Genomic DNA, 13,361 nt, shown 5'->3' with positions numbered 1-13,361 from the left:
CTGAGATACCGGCCTGTACTGCAAGGCTTCTAGTATCTTAGCCATAGTCTCAGAGAGTTTTGCAAACTCTGTCCCCGTCACCTGGACATTGTCAGCAGGTGGCTCCCCCTGGGCCCCCCCTAGCAGAGGCTCTGGCTGAGTAAGTGTCACAGGGCCCGAGCACTGTATACAATGAGGGTCAGTGGAACCTGCCGGTAGCGGGGTCGTACATGCGGCGCAGGCAGCATAATAAGCCTGTGTTTTGGCACCCCTGCCTTTTGTGGGCGCCATGCTATTATCTTCCCTGAGCAACACAATAGGGTATATAGCCAGAAATCAACTGTGCACCATACAGTGTAAAGTATATACCATAAACATATACAGTATAGTTACACTACTGCACAATGGGGCTAGCACCACAGGTGCTGCTTACCACCCGCTTCAAGCGGTTGTGAGGCCACCCAAGTCCCTGCCTGGGTCTCCCAGACTTTGTCCCCCTCTGCTGCGTCCGAGGAGCTGACAGGAATGGCTGCCGGCGTCCTGAGGAGAGGAGGGAGTCATGGGCGTGGCCGAGAAAGTGCGGGAACTGTAGCCGCACTGTGCACAGTGAGGGGAGTGGAGTATGCAAAGCATGCTCCAGCCCTCAGTGCTGCTCGTTCTGTGCAGCTTCCCGCCCTTCCCCTGCCTGTCAGGGCTGAGGGCGGGAGGAAAAGGAAACTAGGCCGCAAAAAGCCGGGGACTTGAGTAATAAGCGTGGCCGCCGTATATGCGCGGCCAGCGCGGAGTCCCCGGCGCACTACAAGTCCCAGCCGCGCCGCAGTGTTTCCGCGGCAGCGGCGGTCAGCGCGGCAGTCCCTATACATAAAACACACTCAGCAACGCCGAGTGTGTAATGGCACCTTTTAACCCGGTCAGCGCCGCGGTCCCCGGTGCACTATCACACCCAGCAAAGCTGTAGTGTTGTTGTGCGCGGTCCCCACAGGGATACAGAGTACCTCCAAGTAGCAGGGCCATGTCCCTGAACGGTACCCGGCTCCTATCCAGCAGGCTCCACAGGAGTTGTGGATGAAGCACGGTCTCCTGTGCCTGGAGACCGATAGGATCCCACTTCACCCAGAGCCCTGAGGGGGATGGGGAAGGAAAACAGCATGTGGGCTCCAGCCTCCGTACCCGCAATGGGTACCTCAACCTTAACAACACCGCCGACAAGAGTGGGGTGAGAAGGGAGCATGCTGGGGGCCCTAAATGGGCCCACTTTTCTTCCATCCGACATAGTCAGCAGCTGCTGCTGACCAATCTGTGGAGCTGTGCGTGCATGTCTGCCTCCTTCGCACAAAGCAAAAAACTGAGGAGCCCGTGGGGTGTATAGGCAGAAGGGGAGGGGCTTTACACTTTTAGTGTAATACTTTGTGCGGCCTCCGGAGGCATAGCCTATACACCCAATGGTCTGGGTCTCCCAATGGAGCGACAAAGAAATGAGAAAATTGGGAGTACCCAGAGTCTATTTGTCCAGACAAAATTGTCCTCAAGGTTACAACGAGTTTATATGACATTATTTGCAAAACTCTCAATTACATTTTATTAAATATTTTTCTCCCGACGCGTTTCTCCTCCTACACCAGAGCTTCATCAGGGGTGTATATAATATGTCATAACACATTAAATTCAAATAGACAAATGAAATAGTGAGGAGATGTCACAATATTTCAGAGAAAACCTTAGCACTGAAGATTTTTCGCCGTTCTTTAGATTTTAATCCAAATTTCTCTAGGACAAAATTAAGTTCTTTCAGTTTTTATTAAAGGTTTCTAGGGGTGGGGCAGAAAAATGGCCCAGTCGAAGTGCACACTCCACATCAATTAACATAGACAATGGTTTTCATTCCAAGATTGGATTTCATTAGTCCATATGCTGATATGCAGATAATCCCAGCAGGTACTTAAACAAAGTCTTGTTCTTAATGTGGAATGCTGCAGAACCTCCTCACATGGCTGATGTTCAATCTTTTACTCCCTGTTTTCAGCCTCTACTGGAGGCAGAGACTGTAGGACAGGTAACTACAATCTATTACTCCCTGTTATCAGCCATTACTGGGGGAAGAGTCTCTAGGACAGGTGACTACAATCTATTACTCCCTGTTATCAGCCATTACTAGGGGAGGAGACTGTAGGACAGAGGAGTACAATCTATTACTCCCTGTTATCAGCCCTTACTGGGGAAGGTGACTCTAGGACAGGTGACTACAATCTATTACTCCCTGTTATGAGCCATTACTGGGGGAAGAGACTGTAGGACAGGTGAGTACATTCTATTACTCCCTGTTATCAGCCCTTACTGGGGGAAGAGACTGTAGGACAGGGGAGTACAATCGATTACTCCCTGTTATCAGCCCTTACTGGGGAAGGTGACTCTAGGACAGGTGAGTATAATTTATTATTCTAATAGTAACGGTTCAATTAAGAAATTCCAGGTGCGCGCCCACAAGAAATTAGTTGACCAGATATCCAATAAAAACTTTTTAGACTTTGTAAAAAAAAAAATACAAACACAACACGTTTCGACATTACTGGGGAAAGACTACTACTTTCTATTAGTGATGGCTGGTAAAGGCTGCTGAGATGTCCGTGCAGTTTGGTCCGTAGTGCATGGACCGGCCGCAGGTCATATGTATATAAGGCTGTTCTGTGCACAAAAGACCAATCTGCACAAACATCTGACAGCCTTTATCAGCCACTATGGGTGAGAGGTGTCTGTAAACACACAGGTGAGTAAAATCTATTGCTCTCTGTTTTCAGCTATCTCGGGCTGAATACGGATTCTAGGACAGGTGGGTACCTATCACTCCCTGTTATTAGCCACTTCAAGCTAAGGAAGGGATGACTGTAGGAAGGTGTACATAACGTATGCTTTCTGTTATCAGCCATTTGATGCTGGCAGAGTCTGTTTTATTAATCCATGTCCCCTATGATTTATGCCTCATGTCACTTATTATACAATATAAAGCTTTGTAACTTCCGTTTTAGTGTTAGTCTTTCACTATTTTCAATATCTCTGGTTGCTGTTACTAAATTGAAATTTTCTTGTATTTAGAGGATGAAAGTCAGCCACTGCCTAGTGCTTCCCATATCTGAGCATCTGTAATTGTTGTATCCAATTATTTAGACATTTCTCTGTGATCTAAATGGCCTGAATTCCAGTCTGATACAATGTGTCAGTGCATGTAACATGTAAAAATAACTTTCAGGATGGACTGTACATTTTCCTCCACCCTCATGGAAATTCAGTTAACTATCAACATTTACAAACTATTTGCAAGAACTGTTTACAAGAAAGCAAAAATAATGAAAATGTCTGAACACAACTATACAGCACAAGTGATTTCCCCATTTCAGCACAAATTACCACTGATTCCTGTAGTCTCAGGATTATACACCCTGAACAGAATCCCTCATAAGAGCACATTATAAGTCTCCAGCTCCTATCTGATAACCCTGGGCTTTATTGGGTACATTAGGTGCTGAAGACAAAACACATGAAGCACACACGCACAGAGGAGACCTGCCAGCCCAGGGCAGGGGGTAGGGACCGGCCTATCCCACTAGTCTCTATTATTTTTTAAGTAGTTTTTTTTCTGAAATTCTGCAGCGTTTCAGAGTCAGATATACGTGGCTGAGATCATACAACCAGTCCCTGATACATGTGGCCCAGAGATAGGTCAGCGACTATATCACCTGTCAGGTTTCCTTTAAGAGAAAAGAACCCTGGCACAAACCAGGAAAAGGATAAAACCAGGTGAATATGGAAATCCGGCCGGACACGGCAGCTCTCGTGACTCCATCGCACTTTATCTTTCTCACAGAGATGATGGGAGACGTGGGGGATTAGCAGGAATGTGGAGGATTAGGGAAGCATTAAATTAATCTCAAATCACTGAATATGGATTAGCGTCACAGGCAAAATCTTTTCACCCCTTGTTATAGACCATCATGAAACAGACATATATGACATGATCCCATGATCCCATGGCCGAGATATCACCAGGCTGATCCCTTATTATCATATTCTATATGATAATGGTTCATCCACGTTATATTTATATGAATATCGATATTATCAGCCTAGTCCATATTACTAAATGAGCCTAATATTACCAGGTAGACCCTCATTACAGTCTTCATCACCCCAAATATAATCGAGCTGATCTCCCTTATGTTCTAAATCACCCCAAAATTACAAGGCTGACACCCATTATATTCTATATAACCCCCATATTTCCAGGCTGACCCCCCATTATATTCTATATGACCCCCATGTAACCGGGCTGACCCCATTATCTTCTATATGACCCAGATATTACAGAGGTGACTCAATATCACCAGTATTACCCCTCCCCCATATTACTGGGCTGACCACTATTATATTTTATATGACCCAGATATTAGACATGACTCAATATCACCAGTATTACCCTTCCCCTATATTACCCGGCTGACCCCCATTTTATTGTATATGACCCAGATATTACCTGTGTGACCCCCACATTAGAGGTAACTCCATATCAGTATTACCCTTCGCCCATACTACAAGGCTGACGCCCATTATATTCTATATGACCCAGATATTACATGTGTGACCCCCATATGTCAGCGGTGACTACATATGACCAGTATTACCCCTCGCCCATATTACCCATTATATTCTATATATCCCCGATGTTACAAGTGTGACCCCAATTCCAATATATGACCCCAGGGATGGAAATCTGTACTGGCGAACATCTTAACTCCATAGGGGATTTGAATAAAAAAAAAATAATGAATTTAGAATAAAAGCTATGATTAAAAAAAATAAAATAAAAAGGGATAGATAAGAAGAAAAAAATAGGTGCTTGGAGACCATAGTGATAGAGGTCTGACTTTCCCTCTACACCCCCCCCTCCCAAAGAGTGCAAAATTTAAAGCACCACTCCAGTATTTGCATTTTCACTGCTGGAGTGGTACTTTAAGTGTAAGACCCCTGTTCCCATTCTTGGGGTACGTGCCCACGATCAGGACCTGCTGCGTCCTGGATGTGGCGGGTTCTGACTTGCAGAGCCACGAGTCTCCTCTGCAGCTGCTTGTGCCCACGATCCGGGCTAGGGCACTTGCGTTCTCTCTTGTGTTCTCCCTGCGGAGAACTATTGCAGCTCTGCGGCAAACAACTGACCTGCTGTGGCTCGGAAAGCAGCACTGCAGGTCAGTTTTTGCTGCGGGAAAAACAAGCGCAGAGGGCACAGGATTTCTAGAAATCTCATCCACTGTGCTTGTATTGTACATTGCAGTGTTTTGGAAGCAGCTGAAGGATTCTGCGTCTAAAATGCTGGAAACACTGATTGTGGGCTCGCAGCCTTATTATACTCACCCTCCGACCTTTTCATCCTTTTTCGGCGCCGCTTCGGTTCTGCGGCGCCATCTTCTGCCTGTGTCTTCTAATTGTCCAATAGTCAGAAGTTACGTCACAAGGTCTCAATCCATCTCTATAAGGGCCAGAACGAGGCTCTCATAGATTTGCATTGATTTGTGACCTCTGGTGCTCTGCATGAAACACTGGAGCAGCTGAGAACAGATGAAGTCGGTGAGAGGTGAGTATCAGACAGGGGGCAGGGGACTAGCACCACTCCAGCGGGGAAACAAACAAAAAAAGCTGGAGAGGTGCTTTAATTCAAGATTCTGGCACAGACATAAGGCTTTTACACAAGCCCAAATCACAATAATATCACTTGTTACAAAGAATCAGGTTTATAGAAATAATTTCCAGGATGTTAATAATCGTTTTATGTACAAAAGATCAACAAAGAACTGTTCTTATCAAGAGCATTTGCCCTTCAGTTCCCAACTAGAAGTCTCTGAGCTAAATCCACTGAGCAGAGAAATGTGCAGCCGCAGCAGGAGCAACATTATTAATGCAGCTAAATCATATTGACAACTTCCAGATTATAATATGTGACGTCCTGGACTAGGTAGGTAGTCACAGTTAGAGCCCCGCACAACACCTGTCCCCTAAACAGGTGTCATCAGCCAACCAGTAAACCCTAGTCACCCCACTCAGAGCTTGATGGACACACCAGGGGGCAGAGCCAGGTGGTTGGCCACGCCCACCGAAGAGTCCAGAGGATCTGAGGCGGGAGAAAGTGAGTTCAATTTAGGAGGTGAAGTAAAGTGGAAGCAGGCCTGTGTGTCAGGTCTGCAACTAACTGACAGGTACCAGGGTTAGAGCCCGGGCACCTTTGGCTAGGAGGCATACGGTGGCCTCAGCATGCAGGAGTCGGGAAGACTGCTCGGTGGAACCGGGACAGGGTAGTGGCCCACCGGTACCGACCCAGGGAACCGACTCGGAAACCGGAGCACAAAGGGGGGTACTCAGACCCTGAAACGAGGTCCAGAAGCCACTGGACTGAGTTAATTAACTGATTGCGGTCTGGACTATAGGTCCTTTCCCACCCAAAGTCCCGATTGAAGAAAACAGCCCAACGAGGGGGATAGAAATCCACCACACAGGCAGAGAGATCCCACGGGCCAGTGTCTGCCGGCAAAAGGTCTCTCCTGACATCCACAAAGCCGGGGAGCGGACTTCCGACGCTGATGTGCAGGTAGCCCACATACACACAACACGGTGCAGGAGAAAGGCAGAGACTACCAACCGGGTGGGGGACCAGACGCAGCCGGCTGCGGGCACCGACCACCATCAACTTGGTTTACCAGAGACTCGTATGTGTTACTAATCTGAGTACAACAGTGCCCTCCGGCCGCGCACCTCCCTGCATCGCCCAACAAACCCCAATGGGTCCCGGGGCCACCACCCCTGCCCACAGAGGGGTTAACATCTTGCTGCGTAACCTCTTCCCCCGGGGTGCCCAGTAACCGCAGCGGTGGTGTCCACCTTCACCACAACCCGTGGGTGGCGTCACGAACTTAACCACGGCTCCCGCCGTACACCTACGTCCCCTAAACCGCCAGCCCCTTTCAGGTCGAATGTGACCACGGGGCCCCCGGGTCCAGAGACGCTCGAGCCACCCACCAGCGAGCCCAGATCCCAGCGGCTCGGTCGCAGCCGAGCCCGGGGCGGTACAAATATATATCACCCGCATGTTACTAATGGGACTCAATATCACCAGGGAGCCCCCCATGTTACCTGGCTGCCCCATATATTACCAGGGAGAACCCCATAATACCAGTGTAGCCCCTGTTACCAGAGTGTAACCTCATAGCACCGGGCTCTCCTCTGACATTACCAGGATTCCCACTATATTACCAGTGTTGTCCCCATAGTACCAGTGAGACTCCCATATTATCAGTGAGGCCCCCATTACCATTGTGACACCCTATAATACCAATCCACAGGGTATTTAATTTATTCGGTTGGGAGGGGCCAGATCTCCCTATTAAAGGGAACCTGTCAGGTCACCTAAGCCCTAAAACTTAGCAGCATTCAAATGTTTGCCAAAATTCTCTGCGATAACAAGCCCTGTATGACGGAAAAAAAAACCATTTATAAAGTGCGCTGTTCTTGTGCTAATTAACCCTGAGACTAGTTGCAGTGGTGTCAGTTCCCCTGACTAGTCGGCTGTGTTTCCATGTTATCACGCCCCTGTGGGCGTGATATGATTTCCATGAGCCGGCACCACCGCAGCACCTGGAAATCTGGTGCATGCACGCGGCTCATTTCAGCAGCATCAGTATGCCTCAGAAGCCGGGTGTACGGGTCCCAGCTTCAGAGAGGCGCACTGTGCATGAACGGAAAAACAGCTTCTGCACTTCCAATTATGTGCTGTGCGCCTGTCTAAAGCAGGGAACGTACACCCGGCTTCTGAGGTGCACTGAAGCTGCCGAAATGAACTGTGCACATGCACAAGATTTCCAGGAGCTGCGGTGGCACCGGCTTGTGGAAATCATATTATCATGCCCACAGAGTCGTGATAACATGCAAAGAGGACCAACTAGTCTGGGGAAACAACTCCCCTGCAACTAGTCAAATGCCTAATTAGCATAAGAACAGAGCACTTTATAAATTATTTTTTTAACATCAAATAGGGCTGTTTAGACAGGACATTTTGGCATACACATGTGAATGCTGCTGGATTGGAGGGCAAAGGCATAGGGGACCTGACAGGTTCCCTTTAATAGGGATATTTGGCCCCTCCCAACCAAATAAATTAAATAGCTTCTGGATCGGTACTATACATATTTGGCACACCTCACCTTTTATTAAAGGGAACCTACCACCAGGATTTTTCCTTATGAGCTGCAGCCACCACCAGTCAGCCCTTATATACAACACTCTAGATTACTGTATATAAGTGCATAAGGCCGCTCTGCGACATAAAAAAAGACCTTTTGTTATACTCACCTGCAGGCTGAGCAAAGTATTGCAGTGCCCATGGGAGGGCGCTCTTCCACCTTTCCCTTCGCCTGCGCATTACAGTACTTTGTCTGCAGCAGGACAGAGAGAAATGCGCGTGTAGGAGCGCAGTGGTGGCCTCTGTGTGGAGGACGTTGGACGCATCATCCACGCAAAGCTGGGAAGGAGGACGACGATTGTAAGAAGAGAGGAGGCGCTGGATCAAGAGCAGTGACGCCCCTCAGACCGGACCGTCCTCAGGGGAGTATAATAATAGGTCTTTTTTATGTTATACAGAGCGGCCTGGGCTCTTATATACAGTATTCTAGAATGTTATATATAAGGGCTGACTGGTGATGGCCGCAGCTTATAGGGGACCAATCTGGGGTCCCTTTAACCGAATGTGGTTGTTTTGGTATTTTAATTATATTTATTAAAAGGTATGTTTTAAAGGATTTTTTCTTTTTGGTTTTTCCTCTATTGCACCCTTTGTGTCATTATTCCATGGTAATCTGCTCCGATATTACCAGTGTGACCCCTATAATACCAGGCTGGCCCCCCTGTTCCCAGACTGCCCCCCATATTATCGGGCTACTCCCCTATTCTGGCTGTGGCCCCATTATTACCTGACTGTCCCCCTGTTCCTGGGGTGGCTCCATTATTACAAGTTTGGGCCCTCTGTTCCCGGGGTGACCGCGACCCCCATATTCTCGGACTGCACACCTATACCTGGGGTAGCCCTATTATTACCCGTCTGTGCCCTATGTTCCCGGGGTGACCGTGACCCCCATATTCTCAGACTGCACCCCTATTCCTGGTGTGGCCCTATTATTACCCGTCTGGGCCTTCTGTTCCCGGGGTGCTCCTGACCCCCATATTCTCGGGCTGCCCCCCCCCCACTCCTGGGGTGGCCCCATTATTATCAGTATGACCCCCCATATTCTCGAGCTGCGCCCCTGTTCCCGGAGTGCTCCCCATATTCTCGGGGTGCCTCCCATATTCTCGCGCTGTCCCCCATATTCTCAAGCTGTCCCATTATTACCAGGGTGGCCCCATATTTTTGGGGTGCCCTCCTGTTCTCAAGGTAGCCCCCATATTTTCAGGCTGCCCCATTATTACCAGTCTGGCCCCCCATTTCCTCAGGCTGCCCCCCATATTCTCGGGCTGCTCCATTATTACCAGTATGGCCCCCTATTTCCTCAGGCTACCCCCTCTACCAGGGGTGCCCCCCCATATTCTCGGGCTGCCCCATTATTACCAGTAGGGCCCCCTCATATTCTCGGGCTGCCCCTTCAGTTCTCAGGCTGCCCCCCCATATTCTCAGGCTGATCCATTATTACCGGGCCCCCCCCCCCTATTCCAGAGGTGGCCCCATTATTACCATGGTACCCCCTGTTCCCAGGCTGCCCCCCATATTCTCTAGTTACCCCCCCCCTATTCTGGCGGTGGCCCCATTATTACAAGTCTGGGCACTCTGTTCCCGGGGTGACCGTGACCCCCATATTCTCGGACTGCACCCCTATTCCAGGGGTGGCCCTATTATTACCAGTCTGTGCCCTCTGTTCCCGGGGTGACTGTGACCCCTATATTCTCAGGCTGCCCCCCCCTACTCCTGGGGTGGCCCCATTATCGGTATGGCCCCCCATATTCTCAGGCTGCCCCCCTGATCCCGGGGTGCTCCCCATATTCTCGGGGTGCCTCCCATATTCTCGGGCTGTCCCCATATTCTCAGGCTACCCCCCATATTCTCAGGCTGCCCCATTATTACCACGGTGGCCCCATATTTTTGGGGTCCCCTCCTGTTCCCGATGTAGCCCCCATATTCTCAGGCTGTCCCCTCTACCAGGGGTGCCTCCCCCATATTCTCGGGCAGCCTCATTATTACCAGTATGGCCCCACCATATTCTCGGGCTGCCCTCCGATATTCTCGGGCTGCCCCATTATTACCGAGCTGCCCCCCTCATATTCTCGAGCTGCCGCCCTGTACTTGGGGTGGCCCCCCTCATATTCTCGAGCTGCCCCCTGTTCTCGGGGTGTCCTTCCTCATATTCTCGGGCTGCCCCATTGTTACCGGTCTGGCCCCCCATACTCTCGGGCTGCCCCATTATTACCGGTCTGGACCCCCATATTCTCGGTCTGCCCCATTATTACCAGTATTGCCCCCCCCCATATTCTCGGGCTGACCCCCATACTCTCAGGCTGCCCCATTGTTACCGGTCTGGGACCCCATACTCTCGGGCTGCCCCATTATTACCAGTCTGGCCCACCATATTCTCGGGCTGCCCAGTTATTACCGGTCTGCCCCCCCTATATTCTCGGGCTGCCCCATTGTTACCGGTCTGGCCCCCCCGTATTCTCGGGCTGCCCCATTATTACCGGTCTGCCCCCCCCCTATATTCTCGGGCTGCCCCATTATTACCGGTCTGGCCCTCCATACTCTCGGGCTGCCCCATTGTTACCGGTCTGGCCCCCCCATATTCTCGGGCTGCCCCATTATTACCGGTCTGGCCCCCCCATACTCTCGGGCTGCCCCATTATTACCGGTCTGGCTCCCCATATTCTCGGGCTGCCCCATTACTACGGGTCTGGCCCCCCCATATTCTCGGGCTGCCCCATTATTACCGGTCTGGCCCTCCATACTCTCGGGCTGCCCCATTGTTACCGGTCTGGCCCCCCCATATTCTCGGGCTGCCCCATTATTACCGGTCTGGCCCCCCCATACTCTCGGGCTGCCCCGTTATTACCGGTCTGGCTCCCCATATTCTCGGGCTGCCCCATTACTACGGGTCTGGCCCCCCATATTCTCGGGCTGCCCCATTATTACCGGTCTGGCCCCCCCATACTCTCGGGCTGCCCCATTATTACCGGTCTGGCTCCCCATATTCTCGGGCTGCCCCATTACTACGGGTCTGGCCCCCCATATTCTCGGGCTGCCCCATTATTACCGGTCTGGCCCCCCCATACTCTCGGGCTGCCCCATTATTACCGGTCTGGCTCCCCATATTCTCGGGCTGCCCCATTACTACGGGTCTGGCCCCCCATATTCTCGGGCTGCCCCATTATTACCGGTCTGGCCCCCCCATACTCTCGGGCTGCCCCGTTATTACCGGTCTGGCTCCCCATATTCTCGGGCTGCCCCATTACTACGGGTCTGGCCCCCCATATTCTCGGGCTGCCCCATTATTACCGGTCTGGCCCCCCCATACTCTCGGGCTGCCCCATTATTACCGGTCTGGCTCCCCATATTCTCGGGCTGCCCCATTACTACGGGTCTGGCCCCCCATATTCTCGGGCTGCCCCATTATTACCGGTCTGGCCCCCCCATACTCTCGGGCTGCCCCATTATTACCGGTCTGGCTCCCCATATTCTCGGGCTGCCCCATTACTACGGGTCTGGCCCCCCCATATTCTCGGGCTGCCCCATTACTACGGGTCTGGCCCCCCATACTCTCGGGCTGCCCCATTACTACGGGTCTGGCCCCCCATATTCTCGGGCTGCCCCATTACTACGGGTCTGGCCCCCCATACTCTCGGGCTGCCCCATTACTACGGGTCTGGCCCCCCATACTCTCGGGCTGCCCCATTACTACGGGTCTGGCCCCCCATATTCTCGGGCTGCCCCATTACTACGGGTCTGGCCCCCCATATTCTCGTGCTGCCCCATTACTACCAGTATTTCCCCCCCATATTCTCGGGCTGCCCCATTATTACCAGTATTTCCCCCCCATACTCTCGGGCTGCCCCCCTGCTCCCGGGGTGGCCCCGTGCTCACCGCCTCCCCTCCCCCACGCCTCAGCACCGCGGACAGCGCACTCACACTGCTCGGCTTTGGTAGACATGACGTCCAGCTGGAGGCGTCTGGCGCTGGGCTCCGTGGTGCTGGCGGGGCCGCGCTCTCCCCGTGTCCCGGAGAGGCCGCTGTGCGGCGCTAGTGCGGGCCCTGAGCCCCGGAGCTGAGCGGCTGCGCGGTCACCGGAGACATCGCGGCTGAGGAGATGACTGAGGCCGCAGCGGGGCGGGGCTACAGATGGGCGGGGCCTCTAGTAGCCAATCCCGGACCGAGAAGCGAGTGATGACCGTGACTGACAGAATATTGGGCGCTTACACGGAATATTCGCCTGTGTACACCCGCTGCCTGTATATACCGCTCCTGTGTCGTGTCCTCACACCTTATATACAGTCACTGTATGGGGAGAATGAGCAAACCTATCGAGAAGAGGATGGATGCTCCCAGCAGCCAATCAGATTCCTACTCTCATCTGAGGGAAACTGAAAGCTACAATCGGATTGGTTGCTATGGGCAACTTCTCACATTAACGCCTGGAGGCTTATGAAATCTGATGAGATGACCCTGGCAACCAATCAGATCCTTCCTATCATCTTACTGAAACTGTAAGCTTCAACCTGATTGGTTGCTATCTGCACCTCACATTTACACTGATGAAACCTGATGAGGAGATGCTCCTATAGCAACCAATCAGGATCCACCTCCCATATCACTGGGGGCGTTTGGAAAATAAAAGCCGTAATCTGATTGGTTGCTACGGGCAATCCTCACATTTATAGTGAATTTAACAAAAAATGTCACCAAAAAGTGACGGCCATTTTGAAAGAGAAATAGAAATGACAGTGTTGTGCGGCAGCAGAGATCATGAGAGTGCTGACAATCTAGAGCTGAAGATATATAATGTATAGGACGCTGGGGTCATCCAGATTATGGAAGAAAGCTGCAGAAAATGAAATAAAATGACAAAAAAAATGCCATTTTCCCCCATTATATCCCTCACTGCTCCACACTGGTCTTTACTGTTTACTGAGCTGCAGTGATGATGTCACGTACAGCCATGTGACCTCTGCAGCCAATCAATGGCCTGTACAGCGTGTGACTGTGGCCAGGGATTGGCTGCGGCAGTCACATGGGCGTACGTGATGTCACCGCTGCAAAGACATAAACAGGAATTGAAGCTTCGCGGAAGAGGATTGCGGCACTTTGGTTATTTCTAGAC

At 51.1% G+C, this 13,361-nt stretch overlaps 1 protein-coding gene across 6 annotated transcripts in view; it reads right to left on the bottom strand.

The window, feature by feature from the left end:
- Positions 1–12,359, bottom strand: part of UNC79 (unc-79 subunit of NALCN channel complex) — a 218,308-nt gene extending 205,949 nt beyond the window's left edge. For all 6 annotated transcript variants that reach the window (XM_075330270.1, XM_075330274.1, XM_075330271.1 and 3 more), the window contains exon 1: positions 12,173–12,359. In XM_075330270.1, coding sequence (XP_075186385.1) covers positions 12,173–12,194 — 22 coding nt within the window. In that variant the 5' untranslated portion in view covers positions 12,195–12,359. The remainder of the gene's footprint in view (positions 1–12,172) is intronic.
- Positions 12,360–13,361: the final 1,002 nt, after the last annotated feature.

The sequence above is a fragment of the Anomaloglossus baeobatrachus genome, chromosome 12 (assembly GCF_048569485.1).
Source record: "Anomaloglossus baeobatrachus isolate aAnoBae1 chromosome 12, aAnoBae1.hap1, whole genome shotgun sequence".
NCBI lineage: Eukaryota > Metazoa > Chordata > Amphibia > Anura > Aromobatidae > Anomaloglossus > Anomaloglossus baeobatrachus.
This window is presented reverse-complemented; position numbering and strand designations above follow the sequence as displayed.